Source organism: Cebus imitator, unplaced genomic scaffold (genome assembly GCF_001604975.1).
Source record: "Cebus imitator isolate Cc_AM_T3 unplaced genomic scaffold, Cebus_imitator-1.0 Scaffold109, whole genome shotgun sequence".
In the NCBI taxonomy this organism is placed as follows: Eukaryota; Metazoa; Chordata; class Mammalia; order Primates; family Cebidae; genus Cebus; species Cebus imitator.
The window spans coordinates 1,405,112-1,429,583 of NW_016107424.1; the positions used below are offsets into that span (position 1 = coordinate 1,405,112).

General features: G+C 36.4%; 1 protein-coding gene across 1 annotated transcript in view; it reads left to right on the plus strand.

Moving 5' to 3' along the window:
• NECAB1 (N-terminal EF-hand calcium binding protein 1) overlaps positions 1-24,472 on the plus strand; it is a 154,627-nt gene that overhangs the window by 104,183 nt on the left and 25,972 nt on the right. Inside the window, exons 6-7 of the mRNA XM_017538065.2 lie at positions 14,286-14,422; positions 22,936-23,057. Coding sequence (XP_017393554.1) covers positions 14,286-14,422; positions 22,936-23,057 — 259 coding nt within the window. The remainder of the gene's footprint in view (positions 1-14,285; positions 14,423-22,935; positions 23,058-24,472) is intronic.

A 24,472-nucleotide genomic window follows, 5' to 3' on the forward strand; every position in this document is an offset into this window, starting at 1 on the left:
AATTTTTAGTAAATTTATAGAGTTGTACAACCACCACCCATTTTAGAACAATTTTTAAAAAATATTTTATGTTGTCAATTAGTATTTTCTAATTTATAACATTATCACTTCAAATGTGAAAGTTATTTATATTTTTAATTTAAAATTTTCATATAGCTTTACAGAAAAAAAAGTGTCACCTATCTTTTCAACCACTTTAGTCTGTAATTATAGGTTTGTTATAATAAAAGTCGGTAGAGTTTTAATGTAGTTACAAAAACCAGTTGTTTTTTATTTGTTAATTTTTATCTATGGACCAATGATTACTTACTTATGAACAAAAAGTCAAAACTTACCTGTTAGCTATCTGACCTTAGGCAAGTTACTTTATCTCTTATGCCAAGTTTGGGAGACCTAAAAGAAAATACTTAGCAACTTGTGTTTATGGTAGTCTGGGGGAAGAGAGTTTTTCAACAATTCTGTTGCTGAAACAAACGAAAAATAATGGATAGAATATATATTTACGTTTCTGAAATGTATCCAATGCCTGGCAAGAAAGCAAAGACTCCTCAGAGGCCAAAATCTAAGTGAAAGAGGGAACACAAACAAATAAGCAGTGCAGGGAAGCAGCTTTAACTCGCAGATCTTATGTTTTAATTTTGAAGACTTTCAGTGCTGGGGCAAGAGAAAGCATAGCCACCAGCACCCCGCAAGGTAAGGATCCTGTTAACAACTTTCTGCAAAAACTTGGAAACAAAAGCCTTTACTTTTCCTCAAAAAGAAAGTTACCCCCAGTGATCCAGGATACCAAATAAAGAAAGGGGGAAAGAACTCTGCCCTGAGAATTTATTACTACAAGTTAGCCCTCATGTAAATGTGCAGGCCAAATCCAAACTTCCTGGGTGGAGAGGAAGGCCTCAAGCCAAGAATTTAATTTAAAATCATTTCAAGATGATGGTACTTCCAGACACTGGGCAAGAGCAAAATCAAATTCTCTCTTAATCTAGATCTGAAATAATTTCCACAGATTAATTCTGCAAGGAATATGTACTGAAAGAAAAAAAAAATCTCAAAACACACTTTAGACAGTATTCAAAGACTTTATATATTGAATATATCAGCTAAATAGTAAGTGTGTTAATGTATTTGTATAAATACATGTGGGATTAAAAATAGGAGAAATGAGCAAGATATAAAAAAGACAAAATAAATTTGAGAAAGTACCAAAGACATTTGCTAAGCATTTTAAAAATACAATAATTGAAATGAAAACATCAGGAAACTAGTTTTACAGTAGATTAAATAGAATAGAAAAGAGAATTAGTGAACCAGAAGACACAACTGAAGATACCACACAGAACGTGACTTAGCGAAACAAAGATCTAGAAAATATAAAAGAGGTTAAGAGACGTAGAAGATTGAGTGGGAAGGTCCAATATACCTCTAATCAAATTTCCAAAAAATAAGACAGTTAGCAGACAAAGCAAATAATAAAAAAGATTGTATATCTATAAACCAACAAAGTTAGAACATGTATAGAAACCTAATTTATGATGGATCTGGCAAAAATGTATAGAAATCTTACTTGTGATAGAGCTGACATATCAGTGTCAAAAAAATATTGGACTGTTCAATAAACGGTGCTGGGAAAATATCTATATGAAAACAAAAGTTAAATTGTAAATCCATACATAAAAATCAACCCCAGTTTAGAACTTACATGTGAAGAGTAAAGACTTCACAGTCTCATTATATAAGAAAATAGTTTAATGACAGGAGTAAAGAAGGATTTCTTGAACAAGATACAAAATATAAACTACACCTTTAGAACATAGTATGGCATAACTTTCACTTTATTAAGTTGTGCAAAAGACAGCACTTAGAAATTGAAACAAACCAAGAGAATTTGCAAAACTCAACTACCAAGGACTGATGTTAAAAAACATTTAAACAAATAGTATAAATCAATAAGGAAAAATTAAAATACATAATAGCAAATGATTTGGCAAAATACTGGAACAAGAATTTCAAAAAGAAGCAGGGAAAAGTCCAATATAACCTCCTATAAAGAATTAATGAAACTCTTGTTTGCAGAGAGTTGTAATGTGCAGTGTTGGGCATTTGTGACTTATCTTAAGCCAAGTTAGTACAGTGGTTCAAGGGGTCCATGCAGAGTATTTAGCACTTGTACCATAGAGTTTAAGTGCCCAGTGGAAGACAGCAGAGCAAAGCTGCACAGTTAACAGCCACAGGTTCATAGGCAGTTGGAACAAGGATTCATACATATTGTTTTAGCTGTGGATTTCTATTATTCTCTAAGGTTTTACTATATTGCATCTGGGTACTGATCTTATTTGTGCTGCTGGGCATCTGCTGTGATTCCTGATTCTGAAGAGTCACACCTCTGTTTAATACTGCAAAATTATCAGCAATTATCTCTTCTGTTCTCTTTGTTCATCTCTTAGAACTCCTTATATGTAAGTTAAATACTCTTGTTCTCTTCTCTGTCACTTCTGTTTCATATTGTTCATCTCTCTGCTTCAATTTGAGACTTACTTCAGATTTATATTCTAGTTCCTAATTATTCTTCATCTGTATCTAATCTTCTATTTAACATATCCATTGGGTGTTTATTATTTGGAAGTTCTTACTGCCTTTTTTGAAATCTGCTTGGCCTCTTGCTATAGTCTCTCACCCCTTTCTCATGTTTCCGATTACCCTTTTTATTTCTTTGAACATTTGAAGCATGTTTCTGGTGACTCTTTTTCATGATACTTTTTTTCTTTGTGTGATATGATTATGTGTGGATAGATTGGCATTGTTTCTACTATTAGTTTATACTTGGCTGATTAAATCATTGGGAATTCGATGTATTTCTTTACTGAAAGTATGTTTTTGTTTATGCCAGATACCTCAAGATACTACTAATACAGAACTGAGGTGAGTTAAACTCTCAGTCTTGGGCTTCCATGAATATGCAGTTATAGGAATTTGAATCTCAGACTGTTGAGTCGACTGAACTTTAGTTTTAAGTTTTCAGAAGAGAGTTTTGTACCCAGAGTTAAGACTGAGAAACTTATTTGTCATCTTCCTTTGTTCATGCATAGAGTTTTTATTCCCAGCTCTCTTTTAGTAAAAGTGTGGTCCTTTGAGTGTTCCAACTTCAACCCCCTACCTTGACTCATCCTGTTCTTCCAAAAGTTGTTAAAATATGTAACTTAAGAATTTCTAGTTAAAGAAAATGCCTGCAGGAGAGCAAGACCTTCAATGCAAGATTGCTAATCTGTCTATTTCTCTGTCTCTTGTTCATTGTTGCCATTCTTAGTTTTCTCTTGTGTTCTTAGAAACTTTGCTATACATTCAAATAATGTTTGCCACACTTTGCCTTTTACAATGCATTCTGTAGAAGAAATATTTTAGGATAGTTAACTAATCCTAATGCCAAAAGTGGAACTTCCGGGAATTTTCTTTAATGTAAATATTGCCTTCCAATTTATCAATAAGATTTTCAGAACTAATTTTAAGTAGCCTGTATAGCCATCTAGAAACCTTTTTTAGAAAGGAGTATGCAGGTATATTTTTATAATCCATTTTTTCTTTACACATGATATATATATATATATATATATGGCTTCTCACTCTTGCCCTGGCTGGAGTGCAGTGGTGCAAACATGGCTCAATGCAGCCTCCACCTCCTGGATTCAAGCAATCATCTCACCTCAGCCTCCTGAGTAGCTGGGACCACAGGCTCATGCCACCTTGCTTGGCTAACTTCCTGTAACCCATATATTTTTTAAGAATGAAAATGTAATGGTCTTTACTTCTTGTAATCCACCCACTTTGTTTGTGTATTTGTGTGCCTGTGTGTGTGTGCGCGTGTGTGTGTGTGTGTGTGAGAGAGAGAGAGAGAGAGAGAGAGAATTAATTCTACTAATTAGTAGAATTGGTAGGCTGCATTGTTTTAGCTAGCTAATACCACAGAGTCCCTTCTACTATGAACTCTTGACTTGTTCTTCTGGATTACCATTAAGATTTTAGTTAGCTTCTGAGTCTCTAGATACCCCTGGCATAAAATCACTTGACACAATCTCAGTGATAAGAAAGGCAAGCCCAGGCTATGATTTCAGGGTATAGCCTGTCTATTACGTTACCCAGTCATTTTCTTGAACATGTATGACAAATGGTCAGTGCTGTTTTTCAATCCCGACTTCCAAATGTGGGATATAGAACACAATAAAGTTCTAGGCATAGACAGATAACCCATATCCCTTGCTTTCAGTCATGGGCCATATTGAAATGTAATAAAAAACACAATATATTTCAGTAATTCTAGGATACATATGTTTCCTCTTTTTGACAGCTATGGAATTGGGATATAGCAATTGACGGTGCATAAAAGTTAATTGGTGATATTTTTATTTCCTTGTGATATATAAAATACCAAAATAGTAGTGCATCTCACAATTAATGGCACTTCATATTTGAAGAAATACAGTATTTTGTTTTTTAAGTCCCACTGGAAAAAAATTTCTTACCTGTTTATTATTCTGAGCAAGTTATCTATTCCCAAAGGTTATTTTTTCCTAATAAAAAGTTACTGGAAAATTTTGGTATTCTATTCATAGTGAGCCACAAGGGCAAATTGAATTTGGAAATGTGTCAGTGTTCACATATTTATTAATTATCTACTATTTTTCAGATACAATGCTGTTTAGAAATGCTCATAATATTTTAATGCTCAATTATTTTTCTGTCACAAAATTTGTTTAAATCAAAAGCAAGGATAATTTGCCTTTGACAGCAGAGAGATCATATACGTTATTTTGAAAAATGTATTTTCTCTGACAAATTTAGTAACTTAGGCCTATTAACTCAGTGATATTATAGAACTGTGGTTAAAATAGAACTAACCATCTGACACATATACTGTTTAGGAGTAGTCACATTACAAATGAGTGTTATCCTTTGAGTATCATTTACGTTAACTTTGTATTATGTCTATTCCACAAGCATAAAAATGATATTCAAAGAAAAGCGTGCGAGCAATAAGGTGGAAAGCAGTGTATTTATGGGGAAGAAATTTTGGTGATACTTTGTCATCAATATCAACAAACATAAATTGAATCCAATTTGTGTATGAACTTAGTTCTGTGTTCTCCATACTTAAAAATGTAACATTTGGTTCTATGTTACACTTCCAGAAAAATGCATGCTACAGTTGAGAAGATGGCATATAAGAGGTGACAAAAATTACTAATTTGGAAGTGTTTACAGATTTCCTACTGCCTGCCAAAGAGTCCTGTATTTTACAGCTCCTATCTGTCTACGCCAGAGCTCCTCAAACATATGAAGATAGTATATTTCTATTAGACTGGTTCCTATACATATCTTAACCTTTTTATTGTGAAACCAAACAAAAAGGAAAGCCAGACAAATCAAATGTAGAACTTCATGATCATAAGGTAAACACTCTTGAAGCCATCACCAAGATTTGAGAAGCCAGACCTGCCAGTTACCCCAGAAGTCCTTCCACATGCTCTGTCCCAGTTACGATTCCTCCTTCCCCTAAAAATAACCACAACCAACGGATCCTTCTAGTAGTCACTTCCTTGTGTTTTATTATGGTTTCATCACACAGATTTTTATCCCCAGAGAGGGTAGTTAAATTGAACTCATTTTCTCTCTATTATATCTCTTTTAATTTGTAGGCTATTTTGCAATTCCTTTTATCTGTATAATTTTACAGTTTATTCTGTAAATTGTCAGCTAAATCCAGAGGCTAATTTGGCAAAACTATAGTGGATAGTGTGTTCTCCCGTCAAGAATCACATATTGTTTGTTTGTCTCTCTTTTTTGTTGTTGTTGTGGTTGTTGTTGTTTTGTAGCTATTTGTTTTTTGTTTTTTTGTTTTTTTAGGTTGGCAGACTTTGATACTCAGTGACAAACAGGGACCAGCAAATTCCAGCTACTGGCCAAATTCTGCCAGTTATATATTTTATATGGTCTATAAACATAGTCCAACTAATTCAGTATTATCTATGGCTGCTTTCATGTAACCTCTTGTTCACAAAGCCTAAAACATTTACTGTCTGGGCCCTACCAAAAAAAAAAAAAAAAAAAACCTGGATCTGGCCTAGGAAGTTAAAGTCTCCCTGGTTGTTTTGGTTGTCTGCAGCTAATTTTCTAAGATTCCTGAGGAAGGGCTCATGCGAACAATATTACCTGAGTTCTAGCATGTTCACAATTTTGGGGGACCCTTTATACTTAAAAGACAATAAATCTTGATACAAAATTCTTGACTCTATTTTAAATATGTTAAAATATGTTACTATATTTTTTCTGGAATAAAACTCTTGGTTTTGGAAAGCCTCGTGGTAATCTACATTTCGTTTGGTTTTGTTTTTTACACCATAAGTCATTTGCTCTATATGTCTCCATGCATAAAGAATTCTTGCTTTGTTTTTTAAAGTCCAGCAATTTTACTAAAATATGTCTTGATGTGTTCTGAGTCGATATTCTCAATATATACGGCATACTTCCAGTATTTAATATCAAATCATTTTATTTTGGGAATACATTCTTGTTTAATAGTTTTTAGTGTTATTTTCCTTTGTTAGTTTCTATACTTTAGAAATTCTATTACAGTATATTGTATATTTTTTGTATGTTCAATATTTGTTACTTCCTTGCAAATCCCTTTTGTTTTCTTTGTTATTTTTGATTTTAAAAGCTTTATTTCCTTTCATCTTCTCTTATTAAGGTATTATATGTAATGTTTATTTTTTCTTTTTTCCTTTGTTTTTATTTTTTTGAGACAGACTCTCACTGTTGCGTAGGCTGGAGTGCAGTGGCACAATCTTGGCTCACTGCAACCTCCTCCTCTTGGGTTCACACTATTCTCCTGCTCAACTTCTCGAGTAGCTGGGATTACAGGCATGCACCAGCACACCCAGCTAATTTTTTGTATTTTTAGTACAGATGGGTTTCACTATGTTGGCCAGACTGGTCTCGAATTCCTTACCCTGTGATCTGCCTCGGCCTCCCAAAGTGCTGGGATTACAGGCATGAGCCACCACGCCCAGCCATGTTTGTTTCTATGTTCCTTCTAATTTTTACTTAATTTCTAAAATAATATTTTTTTCTTTGATTACTAATTTTTTTCTCTATCCTATCACTTCATTTCTGAGTTAATGTAACTCTGATTTATGTTTTTGTGATTTCTTGAATTTTTTTTTCTTATCATCTTCTACCTTATTTTTAAACACTTGGTTAACTTGGACTGGTTTTGTGGTCTTGTCTCTCTGGTACGCTTTCATTGTCTATAGGATTTGACCTTAATAATTTTTGATGCTTTTAAAAATTCAGTTTTCCTGAATTTTTTCAAAGGAGGTTGGGTTCAAAATGGTTTTTCTAACTTCACAGAAGTTCCTCTTAAATGTTTTGTCTTATAGTACTGAAAAAATAAGGTAGCTTGCTTCCAGTGATTTCTGGCTCTCTTTCTGTCCCCACCTTTTTATCTGAATCTCCCTTTTTATTTCTTCTCTCTGTGACCATCCCTCTCAATGTTGAGTCCACTCCTAGCTAATTCCTCAGTGTAGGTACCTCCTGACATAGCCTTTGGGGTGACTGATTTTAAGAGTTCACAGGGGTTACACAGTTCCAGTCCCTTTAGGCCTTACTAAGAATTTTGTGTTCTCTCGTTTTTGTACTAACCACTTTTGGATGAAAAGCCTGCCAGTTTCAGCTGCTCTTCTCAAATTAGCCATTGTTATTCTAGTGAACATTTGCTGGCTACTTTGCTCTTGTTCTCAGGTTTGCCTCATGATCTGTTACTTTCCTTTGTTTCTGCCTACACATCAAGCAACACCATGCAGTGCAGCTCTTGTGGCTGTCAGTGATTTTGTCCTTACACACTTGCAACTGTAGGTTGATGATGACACCTTATCATCTGGTTTTGTTGCATTTGTTGTCTATTGGAGCTTTCTGTTGTCACTTTTTTCTAGTCGTTCAATCTGTTTTTATGTGAAGATTCCAAGGGTTTCATAAACTATGTCATCAACATGGCCATCTTCCCCAAATCCCCCTGTTATTATTTTCTGGTTTCTACATATCTGTGACACAGAACAAGATCTGGGCCTAGATGAGTAAAACCAGACTCATACAAATTTGAAGAAAAAGGAAAAAATCTTAATCAATATACATATAAAGATATAGGAGAGAAAGGAAGAAAGAGAAGTACAATCAAAGACTAAGAAAGAATTTTGGAGAGATTCTAGAAAAATTCTAGATGTTATATAGGAGGATATGGCTCATGGAATTCAGAGGAGACAGAGGGGAATGCCAGAAGTACTGTTTAGATTTTTAAATTGTATCTAATTTACTATCCTTGAGGAGAAAGGAGTCAAGAATAGAAAAACTTTTTGAAAACTTTTGCACTTGAACTCTCCATATTAAACTTGACGCTCTTCAAACACCAAATTCCATGGGTCACAGCTTCAATCTGGTAACAATTATGTATGTAAAATGTGTACATTTTTGAATAATTAAGGTAGCAAATATGCAGTAGAAAATATATGTGAAAAATAACTCAGGAAAAGTAATATTTGTGGAGAGCCTACTACATGCCAAACACTAGCTGCACATTTATCCTAGCAGTAATTCTGAGGTGAACTATTATCATGGCAGACAAACACAGGTCTTGAGAAATTTGAGCCGATGATCTGTCCATTACACTTTACAATATCCTTTCTCCAATGGATTAATAGCAATAGTGAGCATTGATCAAAAGTTATGAGCTATACACCCTACTGTGTGTGCCGCATGCTGTGTTTAATTGTAATACTCGTAACTTATGGTAATTATTCTTATCCACAGTTAGGGAAATAGGATTTAGAAAGGTTAAATACTTTCCAAAGTTCACATAGCTGTCAAGTGGCACAACTACAGATCAGCACTTAAGTGTGACTGTCTTCAGAGCCAGCTTCTTCACCGCCACATTATGTTATTAGACACCTATGAATGTGACCTGGGTCCTCATGTAGTAATCTCAGATTTTGTCTGACTCTCTAGATGTCCCCATCCTCATACCCATGTGCATGTTTCTAAAATTCCAATTGTTTGAAGATGATTACTTCCCAGCAGAATGGGATTGTCCTTTAGGCAAAGACATCCAAGTAGTCTTATGTTCTTGTTAGGGTCTTCTGGTATGAGACAGTGCAATAGGAGGAGCCAGAGAAAAGAATCCTACACAAAATAAGTTCTTGATGACTTTAAGATGAACCCTTTATCATGGAGTTTGTCAATGTTAAGGTCTTAATAAACTCATCTCTAAAGTATTTTCTTATTTCAAACTACGGAATAAGTGGTTAAGATGGGGCTCAGAACTTATTTCAATTCATTGGTCATTTAATAATATTTAATCCAAAATTATAATTTTCACTAAGCTGAGAATCTTATCATTCCCTTAATCTGTGAGAATCTGAAATTATTATGATCTCTTGTTTTGCCATCTAATGTTTACAAAGACTATCTGGAATTGGCTTCTGTCCACTGTTAGGACAATTAAGAGCCAGTTCTTTATTTTTCTATTTTTTAAGGCTTATTTGACATAGCGGTCTCCCAGTTTGAAAAAACAAATGTGCCATTTAAAATAAAAGCCTAAGAATATTTAAAAGAAGTGGGACATAAATAATGTGTATAACTAGTTGGTATTTTAAAAAGTAATAATTGTGGGTAGAGTAGAAAAAGAGCAAAAGACAATCTTATTTTTGTAAAGTTATTTTTTTCCTGTTATAGAAGCCGGCTCAGATGTCTCACACAAAAACGGTGAGAGCTGGAGGGAGTTAATCCAAAAGACAGTCAGAAGCAGTACCCACTGCTAAATATAATTGTTATCTGACCTCATAAACAAGAATACACTGATCCTAATGTCATTGACTTGATTGATTTTCAATAGGGCAAATACAAACAGGGAAGACTGATGCTCTGATTTTTCTAATTAACTCAGATAATTCCATCAACCTGATGGGCAGAGCTTGCTTACCTGAGAAATTATCTGATAATTAAGATGCACAGGCAGTCCTCTAAGAAACCTAATTCAAAGCACTGTGCTTCCAATGCTAGGATTTTTACTTAAATGAATGCTAGCCCTGTTCCAGCTCCACTAAAGGAAACATGTAGATTGAAATGTTTACATTTTGGCTTTCCACTGACAAAATTGGAAGTATTAATGCTACTTTGTTCACAATTTTTGCTTACTGATTTGTGTAACTAATAATTATTAATGACATGAATTAACATTATTAGGATCTGAAAAGTATAGCATTAGATTTTATTTGCCTATATCCTTTCTGATAGACATGGAGGATTCAACTGTTTGGAAAAAAAAAAAAGCAGAATCTGAAAATTGAGTATAATCTGTACATTTTTAAACTACTTTATTACGTCAGTAGGAGTTCTTTTTGCCAGTCTCTCAAATACAGGTTTTGCTTAAAGGAATACATGCCTTATGCCAACATACCAGTCTTTTGGGGAATTAGGAATGCAAAATATCCCTTTTTGTACCTTCACAACCAACACATTTGTTGAGAATTAAAAGGGCTAGGCTTTGACATTTTCCAGCTTGTTATCTATTTAATTTTCCATCTGCTTCTTTTGCCACTGCCTTCCAAAGGAACATCTGCTGCATATCTGAGAAAAGGGAAGTTTGGATCTGTGCCACCCGGGTCTGCAGTCCAAAACCTTGAGATCCAGAATAAGGGAAGGGAAGGAGACTAACAAATGGTCCAGGAAATAAAATGAGGACAAACGGTCTGTTAAGAACAAAGCTGTATTTCTCTTTATTGCAGAGCCCACATGATGGGGCAAGCTGGATGGCAGCATCTACAACCAGCAAGTGCTGGATGCATAGGGAGGCAGCTGGTGACTTGCCAGTGGCAAGAGCACTTCTCAGAATTTGGACACTTCCTCTGGTGTCTGACTCTCCATGTGGGACCCGGTTTCTCAGACATTCATTAAGCATTTATGGGGCAGCTTTGTTCTGAGTACTCTGGAGGCAGAGATGAATAAGATATAATCCCTATGCTTAAAGAGTTAGCCTAAGATGGGGAAGATAGATAAGTGAACAACAGATCACAATATCACAATGAAAAATTCTGTATCCTAGGTAGGGAAGAAATGTCACAGAAATACATAAAGGGGAAAGATGCATTCCTAATCCTGTACAAAGAAGTGGTGGTTCAAGGAGAGGAACGTCTGTACAGAGACAGTGCTACAAACTGAGTGGAAGGATAAGTAGGAATATTAGAAAACAAGTTATTTTTTTCTTCCTACCACTGAGGGGTAGTGTAAAACAGCAAACCATCATAATTGAATCAAAAAATGTAATCTCCCAAACCTTAAACCCACCCACCACCCCTCTCAATGTCAAGGCGTCAACATTTATATCAAAGGTATCAAACTGGGTTCTGCCACTTTAAATGTTATCTACAGAGTCACTAGTAAGGTTAGCAAACTTTTATCAGAGTGAGGTAAGAGGTCAGCCTAATGATAACTTTCTGATTTGCTATGGTGTAGCAATAATGGAGTGGCCAGTTGTCTGACTTTAACTTTTCTTAATTATCTAACTTTAAAAACAAAAAAATATTTATATGTAAGATCACAATACCAAATGCAATAAATTCTTATAGTTAGGAGTGTACCTGCAAAACAATCAGGTATGAACAAACATCTTCTCTACCATAAGGGATACAGAAATAAAAGACATGACCTTTCTGTCAAAGAAGCTGAAATCTATTGCAATGACTGAAGCATTTAAAACGGCTAACTATAATTTTTTGAATCTCTTTTCTATAATACTGACATGACAAATATTTAACATTTAAATGAGAAAAGAATAAGGCCAATGTTGTGCTTTATTGTTCAGTAAATGTATGCTTCCTTCATTTTTTAATGTGGTCTACAAATAAGTATAAAACTTTTTATCATTTGATTTATATTAGTTATAAATCAAACTAATATACACTGAGATGCAAAAATAATTGGCATAATCCTTGACTTTGCAATTATATTTTGTCTTAATTTTAATAAATTTTATTTTTAAAATATGCATTGGCAATACGGAAATAGCTGGGAAAAGACTCAAACACACCTTTTTTTCTATCATCAAATTTTCTTTCAACTTCAAAGAAAAGTCTTCCTCAATTTTAAAAACTCATTCAGAGAGAATTTTTGAAGTTTTTTTTTTTAAACCAATAAAGAGCAAGCTATGAAATCAAATTAAATATTTGGAGTATTTTTAGCTTGATTTAACTCACCCAAAATTCTTAGGATTATTATAAGCATGTAATATTTTGTTTTATGGTTAATTTCTTAAATGGAGTTTAAAGACATTGCAATTTTTAATTTTTAAGTAGGACTATTTCATATGGTAGATGTATTAGGGTTCTCTAGAGGGACAGAACTAATAGGATAGATATTTACATGAAGGGAGTTTATTAAGGAGAATTGATTCACACCACACAATCACTCAGTAAAGTCCCACATAGGCCGTCTGCAAGTTGAGGAGCAAGGAAGCCAGTGGTGGATTAGCCTGAGTCCCAAAACCTCAAAAGTAGGGAAGCCAACAATCCAGCCTTCAGCCTGTGGCCAAAGGCCCCACAGCCCCTGGCAAACTCTTGGTTTAAGTCCAAGAGTCCAAAAGCTGAAGAACTTGGAGTCTGATGTTGAAGGGCAGGAAGCATCCAGCACAGGAGAAAGATGAAGGCCAAAAGATGCAGCAAATCTGCTCTTCCATCTTCTTCTGCCTGCTTTGTTCTAGCCATGCTGGCAGCTAATTAGGTGATGCCCACCCAGATTGAGGGTGGGTCTGTCTCTTGTAGTCCACTGACTCAAATGTTAATTTCCTTTGGCAGCACCCTCACAGACACACCCAGGGACAGTACTGTGCATCCTTCAATCCAATCAAGTTGACACTCAGTATTAATTCACCTGTAATGAATGGGCTTAAAAAGAAGCTGATGATTGAAACCTTTTACTATTTCAAATTGAGAAAGAAATGAGGTTTTGTATGCTATTACCTTATTCTTCTATTAGAAAAACATCCAAAGTAAATTATATCAGGAGGCCATAGTCCAATACTTCCTAAATTAGAGTGGATAGAAGCACAGAATATTTTTGAGTTGGAATGTACACCAGAGTTGCTTAGTGATTTATAAGTGGGAAAGCTGAGAACCAGGAAGGTTAGATACCTAACTCTTATTTGTTTGGGTTTATAACTATGCCCTAATCTTCTTTAGAACATCATGATTTGTGATATTATCTTATCACCATCAGTCCTTTGGTGTTTTGTACTTTCAGTCATAAAAAATTTTCGTTTAGAGACAGAGACAAATTTTTTCCTTGGCTGAACTTGGATATACCATCCCACTCAAGACTCTAGAAAATCAGATTTCACCAGCTGGTCACAGGACCTGAAAGAGTGGCCCTGTCATCATCTTATTCCACACTAACCTGGTTTTCTTTGTTGATTCTCCCTGAGACTTTAAAAGATAAGTACAGCAGGTGGCACCATTCACAGCTCACCCATCTACCTTGAGTAAGCTTGGCAAGTACACTTATTAAGTCTGCAGTGACCTCTGTGTAGACCTGGGGGCTGATTCAGTGAATGCTGCTTTTATGGCTCAGGTGTTGTCCTAGAAGTTAGCTGTCAGTGAGCTTCAGGTAAAGTTGCTGAGGGAGAGACATAAGCAGATTTAGTAAACTGTTTACATATTCCAAGCCTAACACTTTCTGAATTTTAAATAACTACACATAATTTTCTTTGTCTTCAGCATAATACGGATCAAGCATAATAAATACATCAAGAGTGAATTAAGCCGATTGCTGAAACGTGGTTGCACTTTGTTGGCTATAGAGAAAATATATGATGGCATGGTCAACATTCAAATGAAACGTAGAACAAACCCTGAGTCAGTCACATTCTGATCTTTTTTTTTTCCCCCAGATATTTATTTTTTCTTTTCTACAGATGTCTATTTTGCAACTCTGCTGGCTTTGTTCTTTTTCTTAATCTTGAGGCAGGTACAATGGGAGGTGAGATATTCCAGTCATTTCTGCCCCTTTTTTATTCATCTCCTAGTGGGTGAATGAGAGCTATGTTATAGCCTCCAGGGCTCAACAGATCTTTTCTCCTCTCTTCACCCTTCCTCTCTAGGATCAATCGGGATTGAAGGGTACATGGTAAAAAAGACATTCCTGGGTATTTTTTTCTACCATACTTCTAATTGCATTTGTTTTGTCACCCTTAGGACTACCAAGAAGCCTCCAATTTGGAACAATTTGTAACTCGATTTTTATTGAAGGAGACCCTGAATCAGCTGCAGTCTCTCCAGAATTCCCTGGAATGTGCCATGGAAACTACTGAGGAGCAAACACGTCAAGAAAGGCAACTTAAATGTTTTCATCTGATGTCTGTTTAGTGACTCTATGTTTATGAAAAAACAATTGAGAGGCATTGCACTTATACTACTGAAAAGTAAAAATGAGAATTGATATATTTTAAAAGAATAACAGTGACCTCCACTGTTGTTGCTTGCCTTATTATTTGCCTCTAAAAAGATCATTCCATTTTTTTTCTTTTACTGTAAGTCATTTAGTCAACTTTATTTATTTACAGATGGAGTCTCACTCTGTCGCCCAGACTGGAGTGCAGTGGCATGATCTTGGCTCGCTGTAAACTCTGCCTCCCCAGTTCAAGTGATTCTTGTGCCTTGGCCTCCCAATTAGCTGAAATTACAGGTGTAGGCCACCAGGCCCAGCTACTTTATTGTATTTTTTAGTAGATACAGGTTTTACTGTGCTGGCCAGGCTGGTCTTGAATTCCCAACCTCAGGTGATCCACCTGCCTCTGCCTCCCAAAATGCTGGAATTATAGGTGTGAGCCACCAATTCTGGACCTAGTCAACAAATTTTAATTGAAAATTCAGTTTATGGAGAAGACTTTAAAAGAGTATGAATAATACAAAGATACATTTAACATAATGTGAATCCTTAAGGAGGCCTATGTTTGTTATATAACTAAGACATGAACACAAACACTATGCTGCAAGGAACAAAGTGATAATAAATACCATAGAGAAGAGGAAATACATTGCCAATGGTTTAAAAAATAGTAAAAGATTAAATATGGATAGAGGGATGGAAGGATAAGAAAGTCAATTTCGTGGAATTTCTCTACTTAAGCTTGCGTTGCAAAATCAAGAGACCAGTGCAAAAGCCTGATGGGAAGACAAGACTTGAACTGGACCTTTAGGTTGAATTTGAATGGCAGAATGAGAGTCTCTCTAGTGGGATCCGTCTCACCCACCTTCTGTTACCCACCTCTCATCTGGCTGACTTCTCCTTGGTTGCCTGGTCACTGATTGGACAGTACTTTCTCTGGGAAGCTTTCACTGCTCATTCATACCTCCCACTTCACTACCATGTATTTTCACAGTGCCCTTTATTTAGATCTACTTATCTCAGCCCCTTCGTTGTTAATTTATTATAGTTTGAAAATGTGGAAATGATGGGAAAGATCCTTACAGACTACATGAACCTGGATACACTGGGGAGACCTGGGAATTCATTAAGCCTAATTATTTCAGGAAATGGAGAAAAGTGAATGATAGGAATTATTTCAAAATTCAGTGCCACCATAGGTATCACTGAGAAAATAAGTGGTCATATTGCAATAGCTATATAAATAAAAGCACTAATGCTTAAGAGAAACCTATATTAAAAATGTTTAAGGAAGACATCAAGGTAATCCCAGCCAACAATTATTTTTCTGAGTTGTCATTGCTTATACCGTGCAAGCTAGAGAAGCTTGCAAAACTCTTGCTCCTAGGGCATATTTTGGTTGATGTGTTACTTTAAACTTATAGACATGCTTTATCTAACTTTTACATCTTAAATTAGAGAGAAGCAAATAGTAAGTTTTCAGAACAGGCTGATAAGAGACTACCCTGTAGGACCGGTTTTTCTGAACAAATTAACTGATACATAATTATTAGGACATCTCCAAAATACTGGAATTTTCAACCATGTTTACAATGTCAAATTGAGTGAGCACCACCAAATTCTAACAAAAAAGCCTGTAATTCCAGGATCTAATCAGCCCATGCAGCTGACAAACACAGGGAAGTACTCTTCAATGGATCTGTGAAGCATTCTTTACATCATAAACTTCCTATTTTCACTGCATTGGGTGATTCCATATCAAATGGCAAAGTATAACAATTCACTTTAGAAAAGCAACTGATCTTTTTAGCTTTGAGCAGAGGATACCTGAATGTCTTGAAGCACAATGAAATTGATTGTGCTGGCCACCAAAAGTGAGGAGAGCCCTGGGACCTTCACCAGTGAAGAAAAGATAGAAAGGAAAACGATATATTTCCTATGAGGTCAATCAAGAGACCAATGAAAAAGCCTGATCAGAAGATAAGACTTGAATTGGACCTTTAGGATGAATTTGAATGGCAGAATGTTCTTAATGAGAACAATGAGGTATCCTGTGTTGTTTCTTTTGTTTAGACTTTCTGGAAATAAAATGGGAACTCCCTTTTTAGAATCAGTCATCTGCCACCTGAGAAGAGGCTTGAAAAAATGCTCTGACCCCCTTCTTCACCTGCACTTTTGTTTTTTCCTGCAGTCATCCCCTGCAAACTTGTGCTCTGCGTTTACCACCATGCAGTGAATGTTTAATGAACAGCTGTTCTTTGTGTTAGGCCACAGGCTAGCCCTGAATTCTTGTGGCTGCATCCAGCAGCTGCCTAGCAGCTGTGCTTAATGAGAAGGAGCATGACAATACAGACTTTAAGGAAAGCAGAAGACACTAGAGGATTAATAAGCCTTTTACTTCTGGATTTCTCACTCAAAAACAGCTTGAAATAAGGGGAAATGTTACATGTCTGACTGCAGTTTAAGGGGTGCTGTTGTATGGCATTTGACTAAGGCACCCAGGAATGACCAAACCCCACCCCAAATCTGGGATACTCCCTCTGAGAGGTTTCTAAAGAAACGCATAAACAACCAAACAGAAAATAAGGTATCAGACTGGGCCTGATAGCTCACGCCTGTAATCCCAGGACTTTGAGAGGCTGAGGTGCGTGGATCAGCTGAGGTCAGGAGTTCGAGTCCAACCTGACCAACATCGAGAAACCCTGTCTTTACTAAAAAATACAAAATTAGCCAGGTGTGGTGGCGCATGCCTGTAATCTCAGCTACTCCAGAGACTGAGGCAAATCACTTGAACCCAGGAGGCAGAGGTTGCGGTAAGCCGAGATGGTGCCATTGCACTCCAACCTGGGAAACTAGAGAGAAACTTCGTCTCAAAAAAAAAGAAAAGAAAAAAGGTGCCACTATGGATTTATGCCCATAACATCTTATGAACCAGACTTAACATGTGAATTAGGCCCAAATCTAAAGGGGCTGTGTCTCCTTTCCAAACACTATGATCAGCTGGCCATGAAGAAAAGATAGAAAGGAAAACTATACATTTCCTATGAGGTCAATGAAGAGACTAATGAAAAAGCCTGATCAGAAGATAAGACTTGAATTGGACCTTTAGGATGAATTTGAATGGCAGAATGAGATTCTCTCTAGAGGGATCTGTCTTACCCACCTCGTGTTACCCATCTCTACCTGGCTCACTTCTCCTCGTCTGTCTGGTCATTGATTAGACAGGACTTTCTCTGGGAAGCCTTCACTGCTCATTTATGCTTCCCACTTCATTACCATGTATTCTCATAGTAGTATTTATATCTACTTATCTCACCCCCTTCCTTGTTTACCTCCCTCATTAGACATCAAGTTTTTAGATGGCAGAGACTTTGCATAAATCCCCTCTACTTACTACAACTGCATGGTAAACATATGAAGTGAATGAATGAAAGGAATTCTAGGTGAAAAGAGAGCTACTGAGGAGCAGTTGATGAGGATGTAGGACAGTGAGGAGAGCAGTCTAACAGGCATCTTGGGTTCAGAAAGATCTTAAAAGCTAGACAGATGCATTCAGATTTAATTCTGTCAGAGAATGTCATTGGCAGTTGTAAACAAAAGAACATCATGAAAACAATATTCAAGAAAAATTCATCTAACAATAGTATGTGGTACAGATTTGAGGAATACGAACAGGCTCAGTGAGGATGGGTCAAATCAGTGTATCCAAAAATTCATCAGTTTTTTGTTTGTTTTAAGACGAAGTCTTACTCTGTCGCCCAGGCTGCAGTGCAGTTGCGCGATCTCAGTTCACTACAACTTCCACCTCCTGGGTTCAAGCAATTCTCCTGTCTCAGCCTCCAGAGTAGCTGGGACTATATGCACCCACCAACATAACCAGCTAATTTTTGTATTTTTAGTAGAAATGGGGTTTCACCATATTGGGCAGGCTGGTCTCGAACTCCCGACCTCAGGTGATCCACCCACCTCGGCCTCCCAAAGCGCTGGGACTACAGGTGTGAGCCACTGCATACAGCTAATTCATCAGTTTTTTATGTCACATAGGAAGATTTTATGATGCCTTTCACAGTGAAGAGCTGCAACCTGCAGGCCAGGCACAGTGGCTTATGACTGTAATCCCTACAGTTTGGGAGGCTGAGAAGGGTGGATCAGTTGAGGTCAAGAGTTCGAGACAGCCTGACCAACATGATGAAACCCTGTTTCTACTGAAAATTCAAAAAATTAGCCAGGCATGGTGGCAGGTGCCTGTAATCCCACTTACTCAGGAGGCTGAGGCAGGAGAATTGCTTGAACCCAGGAGGTGGAGGTTGCAGTGAGCTGAGATCGTGCCACTGCATTCCAGCCTGGGCAACAAGAGCAAAACTCCATACCAAAACAAAACAAAATAAAACAAAAAAGAGTTGCAACATGCAGATATCATTAAAATCCTAGAGTTGTGATAATTTGCTTTTCCTTCAGCATCAATATTACTTTTGGATTTAATATTTGTGAAACCTAGGGATATAAAGACTCCTTAGAATATAGCAAATTTAGGAAAGTCATCTATTCCATCCAACAGCCCCAGGGGAGAATCACAGAGTATAATTCATCCTGCAGTAATGAGTTAGACATGCCATGTTGGGCAAAATGTCTGTGTCTATTCATGTAAAATTGGTTATTTGAGAGAAATGTGTATAGCTGGAATGCCACAGAGGTGAAATTTTCAGATAACATTCTGCAACAGTCTTTGTATCTGCCCTGGCAAACAGACTAAATGTGAATTATATTAATTCCATGTCTTCAGAAAGTGAAGCTTTGAAATAGCTAATGAAAAGAATAATAATCATGTCGTATGGAAGTTTCCTCCTAGAGTTGCCCTGTTCTCTTAAATAAACCTCTCTTCCTAACAAACTAAACTTCTGGGACACAGTTTTCATTATATGTGGATTTCCTTTTTATAATGGAATCTGCAAGTTTGCTCTATTTTCCAAAGTTCTTCTATATTCAGGGATGTAATTAACTCCTTCTTGACTTGAAAGTTACTTTTCTCCTTTTGATAGTTGTCTATTATAGAAGGAAGAGCTTTAATTTTACATATAGGTGGTTATGAAAGTTTCGACACCTTACATTTCCTTAGCTTGAACATACAGAACGATTGCTCCAATCATCTACTCCCCTGACCACCAAATCTGCTAAAATCTTGGATTTTTTTTTTTAAACAGAGTCTCACTCTGTTCCCAAGGCTGGAGTGCTCACTGCAACCCCCGCCTCCCAGGTTCAAGTGATGCTCCTGCCTCAACCTCCCAAGTAACAAGAATTACAAGCACCTGCCACCACACCCAGCTAATATGTGTATTTTTAGTAGAGACAGGGTTTCACCATGTTGGCCAAGTTGGTCTTGAACTCCTGACCTCAGATGATCTGCCTGCCTCAGCCTCCCAAATTGCTGGGATTATAGGTGTGAGCCACCATGGCTGTCCAAAAACTTGGATTTTTTTTATACCATAGAAAAATTCATAGGAAGATTTAGTTAAAGATTGAAGATTAAACATACATGATTTATTTTGCGCTCTCCCTAAACCCTTTAAAAAATGACATTAAAAGTGCATATGATTTCTTTTGCTCTCTCTTTAAACTCTTCAAAAAATGACATTAAAAGTACCTAGACAAAAGGAGGCATTAACCTGCAAAAATAAGAATAGAAGAAGAGCCAAAGGACAGAAACTTGGAACCTGGAGAGAAAGTGAATCTAGTGGAAGTTGATTCAAAAGCTCTGAGAAAGCTGAAACTGAAGCAGGCAATATAAGAAGCCACAATGAGATATATTTGGTATCACTAAAGCTCAGAAAAGCTCCAGACTTGGCTGTACCATGGGGAACTGATAATGAGGGCAGAGGTAGGGCTGATATATTGTTGGAACCTCCACCCAGTGTTATATAGTGACGGCTCCTATATAGTGAAGAACCCCAGAGATAAGCTCTCTGGAGAAGGTGTGCAGATGTATACCTGGCACAAATGATAGGGTACAATACTAACAAAGGAAACGCAAAGTGAAGGTCTCCATGTTGAAGAGTGAGATGCAAAATCCCCTTCATATGTTGTACTCCCAGAGTACTAACAATGAAGCTCACGCCCCCCCACCCCCCGCCTAGTTGGGGCATGCTTCGTTGAGGGATCTGAGTAATCCCATAGAAAATAATTAACAATGCCAATAGTCAGGGTACCCTGAAGAACAGGCCCAGCCACGCCACTGTACAGTAAAGACTGCAAGTTGGCAATCCCTGCCACACACATGCAGATTCCAGTCAGCCTTGCAGTTCCTCCTTCTAAAATGTGTGAAGTCAACCAAAAGGACAAGAAAAGAAACTTGGAACAAACAAATAATCCAGAAAGCAGACAAAAACTTTCAAAAGAAAGTTTTCAGTACCTTCAGAAATGTAAGAGAAGATATGGCATTTATGAATTAAAGATAGAATGCTTTATAATAATATTCAAAACACATAAAAGAGGTCTTAGAAATTATAATTGCAAAAATTACATTCTCTGAGGAAGGTTTAGATATCAGAAAAATTATCAAAGGAAGAATTTAAGAAAAATTGTCAGAATTGGGACATATGTGTCCAGCTTGATAGAACAGACCAAGAGCTCATTATGATGCTAATAAAAGCCAACAAAAAACCATGCCATTATGAAGTTTCACAATACGGGAAACAAAGACAAGTGTCTAAAAACTCCCAGAGAGAAAAACCAAGCCGTATGCAAATAAGAAAACATTGGATTTTTCACTAGTGACTCTGGGAGATAAAACACAATGGAGCAAATTTTTCAAAACAATTGGCAATCTAGAAATCTATATTCCATGAAACCATCAACAAAGTAAGGTAGATGTTTATTCATGCAATGTTTCAAGACTTTTACCTTTCATTATGCACCATTTCTATTTTTTTTTTATTTTTTTATTTTGAGATGAAGTCTTGCTCTGTCGCCCAGGGTGCAGTGAGGTGGTGCGATCTTGGCTAACTGCAACCTCTGCCTCCCAGGTTCAAGAGATTCTCCTGTCTCAGCCTCCTGAGTAGCTGGGACTACAGGTGCCTGCTACCACGACTGGCTAATTTTTGTATTTTTAGTAGAGTCCATATTGGCCAGGCTTGTCTCTAACGCCTGACCTTGTGATCTGCCAACCTTGGCTTCCTAAAGTGCTGGGATTACAGGCATGAGCCACCACACTTGGCCAGGCACCATTTCTTATGAAGCAATTAGGGGATATTTTCCACCAAAACAAAGGTGTCAACTAAGAAAAAAAAAATGAAATCTAGTAAAGGGGTATCAGAGGTCATCCAACACAGGAGAAAGGATAAAGGAATCTTCCCTAGCTGATAGATAATGAAGCTGATAGATAATGAGTAAATTAATCTTAGGTTTGTCTTAAACACAGAAGAATTATATCTTACACAGAAAAGATTATATCTCCTATAAAGAAATCTTGTTGGAGGCAGCTTAAATATCATGTCCTTACAGATTTATCATAGACTTTCTGTCTTTTTCATGTATTAAGTACATATTAATATAACAAACTAGTCTCAGGTTTGCCTCATACTCCAAGATGTTTGTTGGAGATCCAGCTACTATGTTCACATTTCAACCAGGAAAGAAGATGAAGGAAAGACAAAAGGGCTCCCTTCTAGCTGAATCTGTACCTTTAAGCAGCCTTCCTGGAAATTCCTTATAGCATTTCCATTTGTATATCATTGGCCTGAGCTTTCCATATTGCAAATTTAATAGATAAAGCCTAAAACTAAAAATTAAAGGCATAGCAATTTAAGCATGTTATATACTGATAATTTAGCAGGTATTTACTTTCATATCAATATATAACATATACTGTACATAGTACATAACATACTGTATATAACATATACTTTAACATATATAACTTTCATATCATAATATATATTGATATGGAAGTAAACACCTGCTAAAAAGTGTGCCTTTTTGAAAGAGGAGTGGAAATATGATATGGGAGTGAAAGGAGGGAGCTTCTATTTGTTGAAATAAGATTTACAGAATTATTTAACTGCTAAAAATATATGGATGTATAGCGTTGATCCAAATTTAAAAACTGAATTATAGAAAAAAACTCTGTGTTTTCAAACTAAACAAAATACAATAGTTGCATATACATAAATGTTTTTCCATCGAAAGTTGACCAACGAAGGAAAAAAGTCGACCTTAAATTACAATTTTTACTCAAAGTTTTAAGAATAAAGCAAGGTCAGAATTCTCTTCCTTAGGTTCACATACTGTAGTACCAAATTATGTTGGGTTTCTAGAGTGTTTACAAGCAGTCATTCTCATATGTTTTTATTTCACTGCACTAGAAAACCTTTGTGACTGACATATGAAGATCTGTTCCTTGAGGGAAGAGGGAAGAGACTGAAGCACTAACATTAAGGTTAAATGTTATATCTGTTATTCAAGGCAAGGGCCAGCCAAGCCAGAAGTCCTGTCAATTCAATGGCCTGGAAAACGATCAAGCCGCCGAGTCCAGAGACACAACAGCTTCTCCCCAAACAGCCCTCAGTTTAATGTCAGTGGTCAAGGTAACTTATCCTTCATTGTTTTTCTTTGTCAAAGTCAATTTATCTTGCGTTTTCCAATTGATTATTTTAACAAACAACAGATAAGACAATAGTAATGGAACACTTTCCTTATACCAAGTAAGTTCAAGACAGAAGCAGTGAAGGGCAAAGGGTATGAAGAACTAGAGTGGTGAGCCTAACCATCAGCACTGTCAAAATCCTAACAGTTGTGCCTGGAAAGCACACAGAGAGATGGTAAATAGGGAAGGCAGTATCTCCATCCACTAATATCTAAAAGACGTGATTTCTGTACGACTGACTCCCCATCATCTTGAAATAAAGGGGCTCTACAAATATCCTCTAGGTCTCCAAGCCTCCCTAAACATATTGTAAGTTCATTTAGGAAAAGGATCCTTGTTTGCATGATAGGATTAGTCATAGCTGGTGTTTTTGAAGTTTGTAATATGATGTTGGATTTATTGGGCTAAACCATACACATAACTGTTAGGTTATTAAATTCTAACTGAGTCACTTATAACCCTTTTAAAATCAATTTGAAATATGCAAACTCATGTTGCTAAATATTTGAGTAATTTTTATAAAGCATGCATATATACATGTCACTTGAACATATCATTTTAACACAAATGAGTTTTTAAATATCTAATGCAAATCAAGGTATAAACTACATCCTATATTTTTACCAATTGTACTTGAAAGATTTCAGAGCATTTTCATGAATAAAGCCTTATTTTATCTTGACACCTTATAAGGTTGATGTTAATTTCCCTATTTCTCCATTTCACAGGTAAGGAAACAAGCCTGGGAACTTAAGTGATTTGTCCAAAGTCATATGAAGTATTAGCCCATTTTTATTGTGATGTGACTTTTAAAATCTTGATGGTTACACTTGTGGATACTTGTTTTTCTCTCTCATGAGTCTACGGTTGGTGATTTGGGCAATTTCAGCTGAATGTGGTTTCAGGCTGTATGTAGCTTTTCAGCTCCACTTCTCATGTAGCCTCCTTCTGGAATAAGCAACAACTGGAACATTTTCTTCTCCTGGTGGATGTCAGAAGCACATGCAGCCAGCCCAGAATTATACATGCATATTAAAAGTACATGTTTTATGTACTGTGTGCATCTTGTCTGCTACCTCTCCATTGGCTAAACGAGTCACATGTCAAGCACAGAAACAATGGGGAGGGAAATGTGCTTCATCCATTATAATAGGAGATACTGCAAAGTTGTGGTGCAAGGGTATATACAGATACTTCCATAGCATGAAGAAAGGGAAGAATTAGGAAAAATAATACAATCTACCACATGAAACTAGAAAATAATAATGCTAAGCTCCTGAAACAAAATATAGATGGTTCTTTCCATTTTAACCATTTAGAAAATAGAACAAAATATCTTTCCTTGGGTCTTTGATG